A 19,531-nucleotide genomic window follows, 5' to 3' on the forward strand; every position below is an offset into this window, starting at 1 on the left:
TAAACAAATGGACCAATGAAAATAACTAAAATAAATACATTTAAAAATTTACTTTAGACTTGTAGATTTTTCAGGTTGATCTGTTTTTTACTACTTTATTATTATCTTAATAAGAAAGCTTCTTAATAGTCGGAAAAATCATCCTGTTAGTTATAATAATCCCCAACACTGCAGCAGCCTGAGGCGCAGTAACTTCTGGGTTTCCGCCCCTCTTTGGAGAGACCCTTCTTTCTGAGCGTCACTCTCGTCACTTCAGTCCAGTCCCTTTTGCTAAACTCAAATACTCACTTGCTATCCCGTACACAAACCCATACACGAACACACTTTTCACGCAGCGCCAGGCGTGCTTGCAAACAGTCCGCCTGCCGCGTCAAGCGCTTCTTTCCTTCTCCAGTGACGCACAAGAAGACCACTTGGATTGTACTTTAGAGATTCGTTTAAAGTTTTGGTTTTTTTGTCAGAAAGAGATACTTTTTAAGGTTTTCCTCACAATCCTCATTGTCATTGTGCTTACAAATGGATGAATGAGCTGGCATATGAAATTTCCGAACCGTCCGACTGGATTAAAATGATTTGATGGGAAAACGAATAATCCTGTGAGATAATCTATGCCTCTGCACCAGAAGACTTAAAGGTATGATCTAATCAGCTACAATCACACATTTGAATAATTTATCAATCTCTAAAGCTTCTTGCTACGGAGCGTAACTTTCTTTTGCACAGGCAGAAAAGCTTTTTCCAACTGTGACTCTACAGTTGGTTTGGTGATGGTATGGTGCATTTCTGCGTCCGTGTGTGAGCAGCTGAAAGGGGGCAGGAGAGTTTCTGTGAAGTCTAAATTTAAATTCTGTCTTTTTATTATTTACAGTTAGATTATGTGGGTTTTTCTTTCTTTCTTTGATTTTTTTAAACACGAACTTTTTATCGATGAAGTGCCACCAAGCTGACCTATCGTGCACGCGCATGCGATTAAAAAGTGGGTTAAAGAATAACATAATCAAAATATGGCTGTGGATGTAAAAGGATGCTATTATGTTTTTAAAATTGCATTGTCCAATGAGTAAAATTTGTAAATTTGACCTGTATATACATATTCAACTTGATGAGTGTGTGTGTGTGTGTGTGTGTGTGTTTGTGTGTCTGTGTGTGTGAGAGAGAGAGAAAGAGAAATTGAGAGGTGTTTTGGTTCACTTTTATTCTGCTTTTTAATTCTTGACTTCTTTTTTGTCATTGGCAGTAAAAATCTGTTTAGCTTTTCCTCCACTGGGTGAAGATGTTTCGGAGTGTGTGTGTGCCAGTGGCATTGCTGACACTCCTGATTCTCACATCTGAGGTGTCCAGGGGCCAGTCTTGTCCAAGGAGCTGTAACTGCTATCAGGCCAATGAAGTCCATTGTACCTTCCGTTCACTTCTCACCATACCTCCTGGTCTGCCTGCACACACACGCCGCATAAACTTAGGGTATGGGAATACAGTTAGTTAAATATCTGTGTCTACACAAACATATGTATTTGCAGAATTTTGAGCTAAAAAGTGCAAGTTTACACTGTTAGACACCATCAGAGCCAGGCATGGGTACCAAAAACAGTTATATAATGAGCTTAAATGAAGGTGTTTGTTTAATGATTTTATGTCTATGCCTCTGCAGGTTCAACAGCATCAGCAGGCTTCCTAACAGGTCTCTGGCAGGGCTGAGGAAGGTAGAGCTTCTAATGCTTCACAGCAATGACATCCATCATCTTCCAGATGAGGTGTTCAGAGATATGAAATCTCTGCAGGTAACAAAGAAAAAGCACAACAACAACATACACTAACCTCTGGCCCTCTACATTAGCATTATGGAATCTGACTGAGGAGGCAGAACATTTGAATCAATAAGTGACTGGATTTTGGAAACAATATGGTGTTAAGATATAAATCTCAAAGCGTTGACAGCAAGAAATGAAACTGTTGAATTCTGCAAGTCCTAGATTGGATTTTCAGATTGAGATCAAACATAGAAATAAAGTTAAATAACATATACATCAGTTAATGATGGAATTAAATTAATTTAAAAGCCAGACCAAAATGGTCTTGAGGTTTTTTTTTTAAAAAAAAAACATCCATCTGCTGCCTTCAGTAAGCAGTGATTCTGCAGGTTGACCCTTTTCTTCAGCAGCTTACAGCAGCCTGTACTAAATGTCCTGAACTGTGCTTTTATAAACTAAGTTAGAAGATACAGCATGTGTGCATTAATATGGAAAATAACTAAGTGTTTTCTCACATATTTAACTTCTTGAACTTTAGGAGAATGAAGCTTTTCTAGGGCATAGATGTAAAAAATCCTCATAAAATTTATTTTAATCAGTCTCCTCCCTCAGGCAACGACAACCATGAGGGGGCCTGTTTAGCATATTTTGTTGCAAAAAGTTCAGCTCCCAAATATTTCACATGTGCAGTACTTAAAGTTTGCAGCCTCCACAACTCTCCGCTTATGACAGATGATAATATTTAGACTGATTGTCAGAAAAGATTTCAATTTTTAACATAAATGACGCAGAAATTATCCACACATACAGCATTTGGCAAAAAACTATAACAGTCAACATGATTTTGTTCTCATTTTCAGCACATGTTTAAATTTCTGCCCCAGTGATGCATAATTTATGTGCCATTATTCCTCTCACTGTTCAGTGATAGGAGGCACAACGGACATTTTAGCTGCTGCCTTAGGGCAGAGTTAGCACTCCGTGGGGAAGCGATATTACTCAACAAGCAATTGTTTCCTTCATCTCCAGGCAGCTACTGATGAATTTGCTGCTCTGTATTAAGAGGATCCATGTGCTGACATCTTCACACGCTAGATCTGTCAGCAGCTGGAACTCTTCCAGCTAACAGCCTTGGAGGTCATGTTTATCATAAACATTACAAAATTAATAATTACAGTAAACAAAACAAAATCCTGTAAAACCATCCCATATGTTTGGTTATTTCTTTATGCATGCCTTGAATATCAATAAACTCCTTAGTTTCTGATGTTAGGTACAGAGGGCTAGATTTGTTATTTGGAAAGCTGTAGGCCGCCATGCTAGAATATCCTTTTTGTTTCCCCTGCTTTAGCCCAGCTCATATCATGAATATAAATATGGTGTTTGGTCATATGCTGTGGGCTTTTTTTTTCAGATTTATACTTTTGAAATTCTGAGCTGCTGAAAACATTTCTTCATATTTCAAAAAACTTAAAAAGTCATTTTTGCTCAGTTGAAGTTTCTGTTCAATTTTTCATTCTCTCTTCAACTCCCATTTGTTGTAAACTTAGTTTACAAGCACATGGTGTCAAGTCATAGAGTTATGACTCTAACAGATTTGTTTTTTTTTATTTTTTATCAGACTTAATGTGTTTTATTCCTCCATCCCATTTGCTCACTTAATTTTCTTCACTCCCACAGATACTAAAGTTAAGCTATAACAAGCTGAAAGAGATCTCCTCATCTCTGACCTTCTCTGGTCTGACTTCACTGCTTCGCCTGTACTTGGATCACAACCTCCTCCAGCACATCCACCCCCGGGCCCTGCTCCAGCTGCCTAGCCTCAGGCTGCTTCGTCTGCAAGGGAACAGGCTGCATCAGCTGCACCCTCACACCCTGTGCACGTTGTCCCTCCTGAATACATATTACTTTTCTACACTGAGGTGAGCTTTGACAGCTAAGGCACAAAAACTGTTCTGATGACAGAAGAAACGTAAATACAAACTAAATAGTTTAATCTGTGAAGCAGTCATTGTCTAAATCAGAAGAACTAATAGCAAAACACAGTTTCCTTACAGATCTAGCAATAATAGCTCAAGCAAAAGTGAACAGGAGAGTGATGATGAAAACTGTAAAACTCACAGAAAATGCTGATTTCATCAGTCTCTTGACAATGATTAAACTGTTGTTTCCTTCCTTCCTCTCATCATTAATTTTTTTTATTTATCTTTCCTTCATGCAGACACTTAGACCTCTCCAACAATAGTCTCACCACTCTTCCCAAAGACAGTCTAGCAACAGCACCTCTTTTGGAGACTCTCTTGCTGCAGGCTAATCCCTGGAGTTGTGACTGTCGGATGAATTGGTTTCTCACTTGGAGTCTGTCTCACCCAGGTGACTGTCATGTCTAAAAAATGTTTGTTTTCACGTATGGTTTTATCTTTCATGTGCACATGTGCCAGCTATTGCTTTTTCTTTGAGCTTGATTGACTGGTTATTGAGACTGAGAAGACATAGATAAAGAGATAAGGTGAAATGGAACATGAAAACTTAACTAAAATGCATGACAAATCCCTTCAGATGTTAAGAATGGGATAAATCTACTTTTGATACATCTGGATTTGTCATACTAATAGCTTTCTCACACATTCCTCATTGTTTTCCTCCACTGTCTTATCTCTCCCAGTGTGTGTTGTGGCTTTTATTGAGATGTGAAAGAAAGCCAAACTGTGAAATGTGTCTCATTGATATGCCAGGCTTAACCTGCAATGACTAATCTATCATGACAGCACTGATGTGTGGCAGCTAATATATAGGCTAATGATTGTGGCATGATAATGAAATGATGTATATTTCTGATTCATGAGAAGATTAAATGGCCATATCTAATTAGTAAGAGACATCAAGGGTGATGAATGCTTAAAACGAGCTGGTATAACTAATAAATTACTTTGATATTCACAAATATGTGCATATATATGAAACGTGCTCCGAAATATTTGAGTAGCTGCTATTTTATAACAGCCAGGTGAGAAATTAAAATGAATAACATAAAATCATTTTTCCCTTTCTATTTTTACAATTAGGCTTAATGAAATGCCCCGGCGGTCCTCAGTGTCCAGTTTGTGCCTCGCCTACTTCACTTCAAGGGCAGGGCTTGGTTGACCAGACAGCGTTATTGTGCACTTCAGCTACCATCTGCTCCCCAGGCAAAGAGACACCTTTGGAGACTGACCTCAGTGAAATCCAATCAAGTGAGACCTTCAGAGAGCCTTTAGGCAGCCTCTCTTTGGGGCTATCTGACCAGCAAGGGAACAGTGTTGATCTGAGCTGCAACATAACTCACTCTACTGACTCCCAGGATATTGCTCCTCCACCAGATCTCTCCCGGACCTCCTCCTCTCCTCTTCCCCTTGCTCTGTCACTCTACTTGGAATGCCCTATAGAGGGAAGGAGATATGAAACATTGTGGAGGATTCTGGCTTACTACAGTGAGACTGCAGCTCGCCTCCAAAGGGAGATTATGTTGAGCAAAGCCCCAACATTGGCCTACCGCTACAGGCAATCTGCAGAGACAGATGGATATTATCACACTGGAGTCAAAGCATCTGTTAAAGCCAGACCACAATGGCTACTACAACCAGCCATTAGCATTCAGCTAAACAGAGTGCAGTCTAGCAGTCATAAAGTTCAACTTATATACTCAACAAGAGTTTCTGCTCATCCTGATCCTACCGCTCATCTTTCAGCAACTTTCCCTGCTTCTCACCCATGGGTGCTGATTTCAACAAATCATACTTACACAGCACTAGCAGCAGTAGCAGGCAGTAAGGTAGAACTATCTTGCCCTGTTCTTAGTTCTGGCAACTTCAAAGTACGATGGATTCTCCCAGATGGATCCAAGCTCATCTCCCCCTCTAGCAGTTTAGATGGAAGGCTTCAGGCTTCAGCCTTGGGATTACTTCTACAAAAAGTACAATTCTCTGAAGCTGGGATTTACTACTGCGTCGCTCAGGCCGGAAGGGATATAGACGTTCTCCCCCTGCGCCTTGTGGTGGAGGAGTCCTCTGTTCCACACACAGGCGAGCTGGTTGGTCCAACTGTCACTGGAGCAGTTCGGGAAACTATCAGTATGTCCTGCAAAGTATCTGGTTCACCAGAACCTTATATGAGTTGGATTTTGCCGGATGGAAATGTAGTAAGATGGGGGTTGGCTGTATCAGGTGGAGTAATGATGCAGTCAAATGGTAGCCTCTCTATACTTAACCCTTCTCTGAGGGATATGGGTCATTACCGCTGCATTGCCATCAACCAGTATGGTAGTGACTCTATGTCCATGCAGCTAAATTTAAATTCACAACATATTTCTCCACTTGAGACTTCCTTTCCCAATGGACCACAGTCAGCTTCCGGAAGGTCAACTAAAATACGAGCCCCATTATTCAGTCAAGTGGATGAGGGGTCAGGAGATGAAGAGGAACAAAAAGAGCAGAGAACTTCTTTAGGCAACAGAAGATTTCCAAAGCCTCTCCAACCACACCCAAACAGATGGAATCAAACTGGAAAACATAGTCCTCAGAGAGAAGGCTCTTTGAAGAGGGGTGGAAGGCCAGTTTCATTTGCTGACCAGCAAAGAGGTCGCTTTCAGAATAGACACAGAGTTACTGGAAATAAACATAGAATTGACCCTAAGAAATGGGCTGACCTCTTGGCTAAGATTCGCCAAAAGACTGCTAACACCACTGACACTCAATTCAGCCCAACAGAAAACCCCACAACTGAACCTATTCAAGGAACCAGAAATAAAGACACGAGCGAACATAAAGAAAGTGATGGTACCAACAGAGCTCAGGAAGCAGGAGTAGGTGTTGAAACTGAGGGTTCATCACTGGATGATTCTGTTCTAGAAGAACGCCCACAGCCCACTCAGACTGCCTATATAGACACACAAAGAAAAACAGAAGCAACAACAGACTCAATGGTCTTGAGTGGCAATGAGAGGTCAAAAGAAAAAGAAACTGACACTGAGACAGAGATGCATATACAGACAGAGAATACAGGCCCACAAACAGCAACACCAGTGACACAGAAAGAAACAGTCACATCTAATCAAATGTCAGGAACAAATGAAATTCTTCAAGAACCAAGTGAGGATAATAAGCGAGGTACAAACCCCAACCCAGGTAGAACAAGGCCTCAAAATCCTCGACAAGAATTCTTTCCCAATTTGGTCCCAGATTCCCAGCCTCAAAGCCCCTGGTACTCACGCAGGAAGATTGGCCAGCGAAGACGAATCAACAGGCCCAGGGTCCGACCAGTGACCCCACCTCAGCCTCTGCCTGAACCTATGAACCCAGGTTCTCAAACCATACCACCTGACTTTACAGTTTCAACATCTACACATCCAGCTATTTTGCTGAAAACAAATAATCGTATCATAACCACTCCAAATAGTGTGGCTCTGAATCCTCTGAGTCCCCCTGTTTCTGATGCTCCTGATATGTCCACTTTAAATTCGTCCTCATCTTCGCTGACTCCCTCCCCCACCCACGCAGACACATACACAGACGTGATGACTCACTCAGTAAAGATACCACAAACAGAGGAGTCCATTTTTAAAATCACACCAGCAAACACTCGTTCTAATACTGTGATTTCAGAAGCACGAGTGCCAGGCACACATGATAGGACACATGGCACACAGATGCACACAGAAACACAAACAACCTCAGGCAAACATCCTCAGAGACCACCAAGCAAACATCAAGAAGAGTTAGACAGGAATGTCATGGGTGAGTCCCTCTTTTCAACCACTCAGTCTTTCATTGTTTCCACGGTCCCCAGTGCACCTTCAGCCAGCACCGCTGCTGCAAAAATCATAACATCTCCTTCAGCTGCTCCCAAGAGAGTTAGCTATGCTGGCAGCACTGAAAATACATCAGCCTTTATGACCAGTGAGGACACATTTCCTACAGCTACTACAATAAGCCCCACTATGTCTTCTTTAACCACAACTGTCAATCCAACATCCACTACTACCAAATATACTTCAGTTCCTCCCACCTCGACCACCACCACTACTACTACAACTTCTATTATTACCACCGCAACACCTACTATTTCCCCTACTACATCTACAACTGGGACTTCTACAACTACAATTAACTTTAGTACAATGGATACCAGCTCTATTACAAATAGTGCCAAACTCTCAATCACTAATTTTCCCAGAACATCTGCTATATTACAAACTACTATAAGCATGACTCCTCCAGCTACTACACTTCGTACTCCTTCTAGCACTACTGTAACGACAGCACCAACAAGTACCAAAGCTTCATCCAGAGACATGTCCACCACTGGCCAGCAAGTGAAGCTAATTTCTGGAACTCCAAACCAGATCCAAACCCCGACTGACTGGAAAAACTCTGGAGTTAACTCTATTCCAGATTCACACAGCAGCCGACCCCACCAGCCTTCGGACTCCTCCCTCCTTGTTGCTCCGAGGGTAAGTCCATATATGTTCAAAGGGCATAACATTTCTATTTTGTTTGCGTAAACTACCAACATTGGGTCTAAAAGCAACAGCACATATTTATGAGCCAAGCCATGACCATCATTTGTTGTTTATTTGATCATTTAATGTTTTCTTTTTTTCCCCTGCATCAGGCCATTTAGTTATTTATTTTATCGGTACAATTCTAAATGTACTCTGTAGTGCATGTGAAATTCCAATTAATGTTTATTTTAAAGTGAATGCTGACCCAGAAAATAACAGCATGCACATGCATACACATACTGCACCCAGTTGTGAAAACCCTTGGGGTTAAAGCTTAGCTAAAAACACACAACGGCTCTGAAAACAGTCTTATCTGTATCCACATGACCTGCTATTAAAATTGAGGGATGTTTATGACAATCTCCTCTTTTCATGGATTTTTAGAGCTCTGCCAGTGATCTAAGAGGAGATGAAAAACATATGCTTTTCAGAACCTAATTCCTAAAAAACAACAACAGCCCAAAAAAAAAAAAAAAAAAAAAATGTTTTTCAAGTTAATAAAGAATAAACCTCGGGGTCCACCATTGAGTCACTTAATTCTTATTAAATTTGCAATTGTTTACACCTTAATGTAAAAAAGAAATATTAAAAAGAAAAAACTCTTAAAATAATTGAAATGACAAGGTTTTATTGAGTAATTTACATATTAATGCCATTTCATTTCTATGCATCATTACAGATCATTATGAGAATAAAGCTCTGGCAAATTAAAATAGACATATATTATACATGTGTTGCCCTTCTTTCGCTTACCACCTGTCAGATTTAGGTCTGATTGCTCTAAGAATTGATCTTATTTAATGCACTTTGTGGCCTGGTTCCAATAACTAAGCTACTTTTCTAACTTGTCAATGTATGAACCATGCCATAGCCTGAGACTACTAGGCCCTCAGGTCTGAAATTCCCTGCCCGGCATCTGAAACCAACATAATCAATCCCTTTTCCAAGTTCATCATTCAAAGGCCTTTAAGAAATACTGATTTTTAGTTGTTTGATTGTTTTTAATTAATTTAATATAAAGCACTTTGATAATGTGTTTTTTTAAATGAATTTTTCAGTGAAGTTATGACCAACTTTAGTTTGTTCACAATGTGGGATAATTATGAATCTTTAACTGCTCTCACAATGCTTTCTGAGCAGAGCTAAACAGCTAGCTAACAACTTAAATGTAACTCAAAGAATCCACACACATATAAATAGCTTGTAAAATAAAATCTACACACAATCAAAAAAATTACAAAACGCAAAAGTTCTCTATGTGTCCAATCACATACCGTAATATTAAGATAAAGGTTAAGCTTACAACTTAAAATGAAAACATTTAAGTGAAGGAAAAATAATGTTTTTCTTAATATTGTTGAAAGTTACAATAATTTAAGCATGTTATTTTTGCTGTTTTCATTATGATTTATTTTAATTATCACCCCCATGCTGTACCACATCAGTTTGATCGTGTTTGACACTGAGACCAACACAGCTCTGCAGGTTGAGAAGATCATTAAGGCAACCTTGTTACAAGATGCTGCCAACATTTACTATTGTTTCAAAAGTTATTAATTCTATCTTAAATTGCTTAAATTTGTCTAAATAACAATGCCGTCAATGTTTTTTTTACATAGACTCCAGTTTTGAGATCTAGACCAAGGATTGCAGACCCACATATCAGAGCAGTGTCATTTCCAGCAGAGAGCACTGCCAGGCTGGAATGTGAAGCTCAAGGAGAACCAAAACCCTCCATCACATGGACTAAGGTTGCTACAGGTATGCACCACACAGACGATATGTCCTAAGCAAAAGTAACTCAACTGCAATTTAGCTGCATTCCTTGATAACTCAGACAAGAAGGTTGACTTGATGTTATAATTAATGTATAAGACTAATCCAAAAATTATCATATGGAATCTGACACATGTTCTAGTCCAGACATACATGATTAAGTCTGTTGGAAAACGTACAACTGCTTGTTTATTATCCATAGTTGTATAACATCCTGTATGTGATTATGTGTGTTGTACATGTATTTATGTCCTGAAGTCACCACTTCTAAAGGAAATTAATTTAAGCTAAAATATGTTTTATGACTGAATGACTATTAGCACATTTTACTGTGATGGAAAAACAACAACAACATAAAAGCATTAACACCCACCATTACACTCTGGCATGGTCATAATAGGCTTTTCTCTAGCTTACTATGTGGGAAAGACTTTGCAAGCAAGTAATGGAACATTTTGTGCATCGCATCACTGAATTTACTTCGTGCTGTGCCATTCAGTGTGCCCTGTTACTCCTTTACTTTTTGTTTTTATACTTACTCTTTCCAATTTTGTCTCTGTCTGTTTGCTTCTCTACCTCACTCCTTGCCTTCCACTCAGGAGCTGTGATGTCAATCCATTCCTCTCAGCGTTTTAAAGTCTTGCCAAATGGCACTCTTGTAATTCAGAATGTTCAGCTGCAGGACAGAGGCACTTACATCTGCATTGCAAACAGCTTCCTGGGACGTGACAGGTGAGAATACTGACAGCAGTCATGCATATTGTATATTGTTTTGGTACAGAATATTCCCAGGTGTAACTATTCAGGCCTACTGGAAGCTACAGCTACAATGTAATTGCTGATTATGCATCATGTTTTGTTGATGTGTCTACTTTGTGTACTTGCAAACAAAATCACAAACCATTTTATAATTTTTGAAACTTAAACATATAACATTTATGTTTTTTCTACTTAAATGTATTTTGAAATGCTCAGAATTCATTTTAATGTGACTATACTAAGTGAAGATTGTGTGTGTTCTGCTTCTTCATCACAGGCTGGTAACAACCTTGGAGGTCTGGACCCGCCCCCCTCGTATGCAGCTGGCTAGTTACAGGGAAGTCACCATTCATCAAGGTGGGGAAGTTCACCTGGAGTGTCAAGCAGATGGTGTTCCCAACCCTTTGTTGTCTTGGGTTTTGCCTGATCATTCTACGCTAACCTCTCCTGGGACCTCCTCCAGTCGAATCAGCATGGACACAAATGGAACCCTTCATATCTCAGTGACTTTACCCAGTGACCGAGGAGTGTATCGCTGTGTGGCCTCCAACTCAGCTGGTGCTGCCAGTTCCTCTGTGAGTGTTCACGTGTCCTCATTGCCCCCCGTGATGCAGCAACCCAGAGAGGAACACCTGCTCTTGTCTCCAGGGAGGCCTGTTTATGCTCACTGCTCTGCTCGAGGTGCCCCACCACCAACTCTGCGCTGGCGAATCCCAGATGGGACCCTTATTCGCCCATCTCAGTTTCTCCATGGCAACCTCTTTGTCTTGCCCAATGGGACGCTGCATATTCGCAGGGTTGGGCCAAAGGATTCAGGAAGATATGAGTGCACAGCAATCAATACAGTGGGGACTGATAAGAGGACAGTGAGGGTGGAAGTTGATGGGGGAGCTGAAATAGAAAGACAACATGAAGAAGAAAAAGATAAAGAGGCAAAAAATCTGGATCTGGAAAAACCCTCTCATTCATCATTTCTCACTAAAGACCAGACATCAGAAATCCCTAGCATCCCCTCAGATACACAGACCCCAAACCCTTCTCAGTTGTCCTTTAACTCATCTCCTACAATCAATAAAGCAGTCACTGCCTCGCCCACATTCTTTACCAACATCAGGAACATAAATCCCTCTTCTATTTTCTCACCTTCCCCTGTGTCAACAAATAAAACCAAAGTCTCACTGAGTATAAACAACACCAGAGTTGCTTCCTCTCTCCCTGCTGACAGAAAAGTCTCACCTATTTTGCAGCCACTGCCTATGTCCCCTTTCACAAACGCACATATTATCTCTACATCACCCATTACTTCTAATGTACATTATGGGGGGATTTTGCAGCTTAACTGCTCTGTAACTGGCAACCCAAGCCCCATCATTATCTGGAGGACCCCTAACAGGAAACTAGTGGACATGCACTACAGGTACAAAGGATTTGTGTGTGAGAAATTTTGATGATTTGATTATTTAGTCAGTTTTTTGTCTAATTTACAAGTATGACCTCCTATGATTTATGTGCATTTTGTGTTGATATTCAAAGTTTCGACAGACGCATGACGGTGCATCCTAATGGCACCCTGTCAGTCCAGGCAGTAACAGAGAAGGATGGTGGAGACTACCTATGCATTGCACGCAACAAGGTCTCAGATGATTTTCGTCGTCTGCATGTAACTGTGGCCACGAAACCTGCCAAGATCGAGCCAAAGCAGCCAATCAATCACATGGTGTCATTTGGTAAATCACTGAAGGTAAGCTGTATTTAAAAAGAGGTGCTACGAGGCATATCTAGTTTATAATCACAAATCACAGGTAATGTAATTATTACTGTTGTAATTTAATGCCATTGCTGTTTTTATACTGTATTTGGTTCTCGAAGTTTTGCATTTCCACATAAAAATGAAATCTTCATAGATGTAAAAATATTATATAATTCCTAAAAATAGAGGATGGAGGGAATAAAACTAAAGGTTTTAAACCACAGGGAGTGACAGCTAATTTAAAGGGAAATTCAGATACAGAGTTACACAACCATAAAAGCTCTAGCAATTCCCAGTGAGACAGAGTGTGTATCATTCAAGGGAGTTCAATTGACCTTTACTACCCTCCTCAGAAGTGGTTTGCTGACAAAAGTCACTCCAACAGAAGTGTCTGATAGGATTTCAACACACAAAGGACCCTGGCTAACTGCTAGACAACTTAAGATTTTTCTAATATTGGCAAATGTTTATGCTCATTAGTCCAACATCAGGAAAGAACAAATTTTAAATTTGCATGACAAAGACAAGTGTTTAAAAACATTGCTGTCTATTTGCAGATTATAATAGATGGAGAGGCAAGGCAGAATTAAACCAGTCAGACACATGTCCTGACTGAATGAAAAAGTCAGAACATGCATATGTCTGTGAGCTGAATCTCAAGAGAAAAAGAGTAACACACAGCATGCCGAACAACTCTAAACACATAAGCTGTTCTGTCAAAGAATGGTTAAATAGAAATAAAGTTTGGCACTTGTAAATATCCAATTATAATATTTAATTTGTATAGTTAAGTATTCTGTATCTTTTGTTTTTAAGGTTTCACGTGAAAGCTATATTTATGGAGAAATAGAGAAAAACTCTAGTCCTTTACCTTCAATCCTCACTGTATATAGATTGTTTAAAATGTTGGGTTATATATAAGTATTTTTACAATATATGATTTTAAATACAGGTAAATACAAAATATTACACATGTCAAGAACAAGGCGTGGAAGGCTGAAAGGTGTGGACCCAAATGCAGGCTGACGAAGGCAGGAGGCAGACGAATGCAGGAACAAGGCTTTAATTAATAACTAGAAAACTAGAGTACTTGGCATGAAGACAATGAGACGTAAAGACTACAACTAACAATGGACTGGCAAAGCATAAATGAAGCCAAGTGGTTAATATACACACACAGAGTGACTAATGAGGCACAGGTGAGGTGAATGGACAAATCAAACCAGGTGAACTAATGAACAGGAAACCAAAAACAAAATAGAATACACAAGGGAAAGAAATACAAAAATAAAACAGGAAGCAGAACTATTCACAAGAACCTAAATACCAAAACCCAAGAACATAAACCAAGATCATGACCACACAGTTGAGATTTAATTTAAAAAATTATTAAATCTCACATTGGCCCTGCGATGTACTGGTGACTTGTCTAAGGTTTACTCTGCTTGTTGCCTACTAGCTGGGACATGCTCCCCTCCACGGCCCTGCAATGGAATAAGTGGGTATAGAAAATAGACAGATGGATGGATGGATGCTACACTGTTAAGAAATCTTGCAGGGTTTTTTTCTTCTCTTTTTCCCCTTATCTTTGGAAGAAATTAAACCAGGCAGGTCATACATCAGTCTGTTATAAATCATCAACAGTGGCCTTCAGGGAACGATAATGTACACATCAATATTTTAAGGCTTAATGAAAAACAATGTCAGGAAGGTTAAATGCCAGAAATATAAAATGATACTATTGTGGGAAGGTGTTTTCTTTCATTTTATTTCAAATGGGTATTTATGAGCTCTGTGGTCTACTTTAAGTGTCTCAGAATATTTGGCTGGTTAGATGTGCTTTGAAACATGAATTTCTATTTCTTTAAGGGCCTGAAAAAAGACACTAAAAACTTATAATTAAGTACAGTACTGCATCACTGACTAAAAACAGGAGAAATTATAGTTCTACCAACAAACAATGCATCATTGAAACATTGATCCTCTACAGGTGGACTGCCAGGCAACTGGACAGCCTGACCCAGCGGTCCGTTGGAGCCTACCAGATGGAACCATGGTGAACAGTGTGTTGCATGGGGAGGACAGAGGGGTGCGAGCACGACGTCTTACTGTGTTTGACAATGGAACGTTACTGGTTCCAGCTGTGAGTGTGGAAGAAGAAGGCGAGTATACTTGTTATGCTGAGAATCGAGGAGGTCAAGATACTATGAAGGTAAGGAAATCAGTTCCTGGAGAGAACTATGGAAATAGCTTTCATCATTAAAAAATGTTGTTAGTTCAGGAATGCAATTTAAGGTATTCTTGCCAATAAACTGGATTTGTAAAAGGTATTATGTTCATTTAAAATCATTACATTTCACTTTTATAATTGATAATAAATTGAATAATTTATTTGTTAATTAAAGGTCAAAGTAAAGGTTATGATGACATCTCCACCAACCTTCACTGATGACAGAAGCCACCATGTTATCAGAGTACGTGAGGGACAAACTGCCACCATTCCTTGCAAGGCTGCTGGAGACCCTTCACCAACAGTGACGTGGTTCTCCCCTGCACGTCGTGTCATCCCACAGAGTTTGGGATCTAGTTATTATTCTGAGCGGGTTGTTGTAGTCTCAGGTAGAACGCTTGAGGTCCGTTCAGCCCAAAAAATTGACACTGGAAACTATACGTGCCAAGCAAGAAATTCAGCCGGGGAGAGGAGCATGGTAGTGAGATTAGAGGTGGAGGCCTCAACACTTGGAACTAGTGGCCATGTGGGAGGAGGTAGACGTTGGAGTAATAACAATGATCGTGGCAGCAGTCATGGAATTAGATCAGGAGGCTTTAGTACTGGGACTGCCAGGTATGGTTTCACGCATGGATACACAAGCAAACTGAGCAGCAATAACAGCAGCAGCAATAGTTATATTGATAGTAGTGGTAGAACAAAAAATGTAGTATCAAATTCAGATGTTAACCTAACTAATGGTGGATTTATACCTGCCTTGAGAAATGAGAGTCAAAATGGGTTTAAAAGGCCTGTGAATGCAATTACAACGCAACCAGGTCCCAGTGGAATCAATTTGGGGTTGAACAGGGCACAGAATATTGGTATGACAGCAGATAGTACTAAAATAAATGTAATTGGACCTGGGTTTACAAGTAGTGACAAAAGTTTAGGTAACAATCACAGCACAAATAAAAGCAATAGTGGTGAAAGAAATCCAGGGCCTAATAACAACGAAGTTATTGCAGGTAGGATAGGTAATGATGCTGATACTAGCAGAGACAACAGCAGGTTAAGTGATATCTCAAGAAATGTTGGAAGTCATAGTAGAAGTTGGTCAAATAACAGAGCTGATACAAGCACACTGAGGGGAAATGGTTTCAGTAGGGATGGTAATTTAGGAAGTGCCAGTGACACTAGAAAAAAAAGTAGTGCTTTAAGTGACGATGTTAACACAGCTGCAGGTATGGTAACAACAGTGAAGCAGCGAGCAGTTCAAGGCCAGACTGTTCTTTTGCCATGCCCGTCCAAAGGCTCCCCCCCATCTCGTCTGGCCTGGCTCCTGCCTGGAAATGGCATGCTACCAGCTCCTTACTATGGCAGCAGACTCACTGTGCACCGAAATGGGTCATTGGAGCTGCGGGGTGCACGAGCAAGTGATAGTGGGATTTTGGTTTGTGTAGTAAAACGTGAAAGAGGTGAGACAGTTATTCGGGTGGATTTGGAGGTGTCAGAGCAACCAGAAGAATCCAGATCTCTACAAAGACAACCATTGAAGGAAAGACATGATGCAAAAAGTTTGAATCCAGTGCAGTTCTCACCTTTAAGACCACAACAACCTTTACTGCACCTGCAGAGGAGCCTGAATTCACCTGCTACACCTCGGCCACTGAACTCTCCACCATCTGCTGGTCCTGCCTCTGAGCCCACAGTGAACATCAGAATAGCTCCTCTGTTCAGCATCATTAATGGAGAGACCTTTCGCTTACCTTGCCTTGCTTCTCAAACCCAGGGATCTCTGTCATGGACTCTACCCAGTGGCAAAGTGCTGTTCAAGGGTGAGATCCATGACTCAGGCCATTATATAGTGCATGAAGATGGAACACTAATAGTGAAACATGCCTCTGTGTTCGACCGAGGCAGCTACACTTGTAGATCCTCCACTCTTGACTCAGTCTCAGTTGTTACAGTTCCTGTCATTGTCATTGCCTACCCTCCACGCATCACAACAGGCCCCTCTCCTCTGACCTACACTCGCAGTGGGGTTGCTGTGGAACTTCCCTGCCTGACCATAGCAACACCCCGGGCTACAGTTGTCTGGGAAACACCTGAGCTAACACAGCTGAGGGTGATGGGTCAGCCTCGTATTTATGGCAACCGCTACCTAAGTCCCCAGGGTTCATTGGTGATACAGAACCCGACACAGAGGGATACAGGATATTACAGATGCACTGCCAAAAATGTAATTGGAGTGGACAGCAAGGCAACCTATCTGCATGTTATTTAAAATCATAAAGCAAAACCACAACACTTACCCATTCAAACATGCAGCAGGGACACAGAGACCCCACCAGTTTGTTGTGTTGAATGACTTCTTCCCTCATGCCCAAAGGAACTGCAAAGGTCTGTGCCCGAGATACTGCTGAATCTCACACAGGACACTTCTAATATAAATGTCCCATTTATGTATCTCTAATGTATTGTATTGTTGTCCATAATGTATATTTTATACCTGAAGCTCAGAATTTCCCAGCAAAGAGTGGTGTGCATTTTCTCTGCATTTACAAGTAATTTGTATTTAAAGAAAACTGTTCGCAGGAACACATCCAAACAAATGTTTGTGCCTTACTGTCTGTCTCATTGGTTTGAATCCCACTTGGAAATTTTGCCCATTCTATTATTGCGTAACAAAACAAAACAAAACAAAAAAAAAAAAAAATCTAAATTTATACCCACCATTCTTTTTAAGTAAACCATGCTTTGGTTCCCCACTTCATGCAAAAGTAAGTTTCAAAATGCTCAATGCAAAAATATAACATCTGTTTCACTATGTATATGTGCAAAGGCTGAAGCTTTTAAGATTTTACCCTCATTTGAATGATTAAATGGTCATTTCTTTTTGCACAGTTTCAGACTTGGTGAATGCTCTGCTCAGTAATATAAAACCTAATTAAGAGAGCTGCTTTCATTACTTTACATGACAGTTTTCTTGTAAAAACCAATACTAAACTGCAAGTTATACAGACTCTGTGCAGCATCAAATAATGAGGATGTTTTACTTCTCATCTTTCTGCAGTGACATTTGAGTTAAATTTAATGTTAAATCATATAGTTTTATTGATCTGATGTGAATAGAAAAATTAGTTTTTTTCAGATTTTGAGGTTTGTGAGGGTTTAAATTATTGTGGTCCTGATGTAGCAAACAGTAAGTCGGGCCTAGGAGAATAAATAGTTCCCTGCAGTCTTAATAAATGCAGACTTATTAGGCCCAAGCACCGAAGGCCTATTAAAATGCTAGTTTGTGTTCTACTTGTTACACGTATTAACACACAGAATCCTTTATAGATATACTGATGAGGGACTTTAAATCTATACTAAAACTTCTTTAGGAGATTGAACATTTTTGTTATCTTGTGAATAATGTTGCTAAACATTGCATCAGTGTGTTCTCACAGCTTTAATGGGACATCATGACATTTTGGAAAAAGTGTTAATGTAAGCACAACAATGACCCAGTCTTTGAAGACATAATATTACTTAAGATTTAAGATTATTTCGATTAACGATTGTGTAAATGTTTGGGGTTTAAAAGCTATGTTTGTGCACAAAGCCAGCAGTTCACATCTCCTTGATTTGGTCTTTAATGTTTTCATTGTCGCCTTAAATTATTTGTCTTGTAAAGACTCAGTCTTTCATCTGTCTGAAGGGAGAAGTTATTGTTATACTGTCATAATGTTTGATGTTTCAAAAGCCAATGATGAATGCTCGCTTTATTTTTTCACAAATTCCTTTTATAAATAAAAATTAAAGAGAAATTGTTCACTGGATGAATTGTAACAGTTTTTATCAGAAATATGGTTCAGATTAAAGAAAATAGTGCTTTTGTGAGGGAGTGAGAAAAGAAAAGACCTAGTGGAAGGGTGTTAGTGAGGAAACAAGCTTTTTCTTGAGTATGTTATGAGAACAGAAACTCCTTATACTCGGATCAGCTGTCAGACCAGGAAATGGAGTCTTAACTGTAGATGAGACACATGTTGATGACATATTCCAAATGCAGTAAAACTCACAGCAGCCTCCAGAGCAGCTCCACACTTACACCACCCTGCATGATCTCACACCTGGTGTTTATGCTGAGCCCACTAAATACAAATGATTTAAACTGATTATGACACTCCACTGTATGTACACTACTAGTCAAGAATTTGGACACACATTCCCAGTAAAACCAATGGGAAAGTGTGTCATAACTGGTAGTGACTGTGCAGTGTGCCAGGGTGGTGCACTATATTGGCCAATAGTATTAATTATTAATACCATGGGAGTGAAAGATATAGTACTACAGGTGTGCAGTGATAAATGTGACAAAAGAAAATATGTCTCTAGTGCAAAACCACCAGAAACCAAGGATTGATGACTGAGTTGTTTTGAGCTGTCAACAAAGCTGTTACATCATGTACACGAGGACACTGTGCAAAATCTGTAGATACAGGACGTAAATATTTGCAAAAACACATTGAAGAGCTCAACTTGTGAAGTTAAAAATAATCACTTTACCTTGCAGGCTTAATTTACAGTCTTAAGTTTGAACCACTCAAGGTTTTGTATTTTCTTTCTATTTTTAATCCCAGGCTGTCAGGTCTGGAACGACGGCAGGCCAGTTTAACATCTGGATTCTTTAATAATTAGCTATGTTATGTTATGTGGCACATGTGGTTAGTTATTAACTCGCAAACACAAGCAAGTCCTTCCCT

At 39.9% G+C, this 19,531-nt stretch overlaps 1 protein-coding gene across 1 annotated transcript; it reads left to right on the forward strand.

The window, feature by feature from the left end:
* The first annotated feature begins 1,232 nt into the window (after positions 1-1,232).
* LOC121650941 (immunoglobulin superfamily member 10-like) lies at positions 1,233-18,607 on the forward strand. Its single transcript, XM_042002788.1, has 11 exons — positions 1,233-1,461; positions 1,649-1,778; positions 3,429-3,670; positions 3,970-4,121; positions 4,814-8,235; positions 9,906-10,047; positions 10,662-10,794; positions 11,099-12,238; positions 12,355-12,562; positions 14,562-14,783; positions 14,977-18,607. Exons 1-11 carry the CDS (start codon positions 1,274-1,276, stop codon positions 17,065-17,067), a joined length of 8,070 nt encoding a protein of 2,689 aa, XP_041858722.1. The 5' UTR covers positions 1,233-1,273; the 3' UTR covers positions 17,068-18,607.
* Positions 18,608-19,531: the final 924 nt, after the last annotated feature.

Source organism: Melanotaenia boesemani, chromosome 12 (assembly GCF_017639745.1).
Source record: "Melanotaenia boesemani isolate fMelBoe1 chromosome 12, fMelBoe1.pri, whole genome shotgun sequence".
In the NCBI taxonomy this organism is placed as follows: Eukaryota; Metazoa; Chordata; class Actinopteri; order Atheriniformes; family Melanotaeniidae; genus Melanotaenia; species Melanotaenia boesemani.

Excerpts from the sequence above, each read along its gene's own strand:
- LOC121650941 (XM_042002788.1), top strand. The coding sequence starts at position 1,274 with ATGTTTCGGAGTGTGTGTGTGCCAGTGGCATTGCTGACACTCCTGATT. Across the intron at positions 1,462-1,648 it reads ACACGCCGCATAAACTTAGG|GTTCAACAGCATCAGCAGGC; the intron begins GTATGGGAATAC and ends ATGCCTCTGCAG. Across the intron at positions 10,048-10,661 it reads ATGGACTAAGGTTGCTACAG|GAGCTGTGATGTCAATCCAT; the intron begins GTATGCACCACA and ends CCTTCCACTCAG.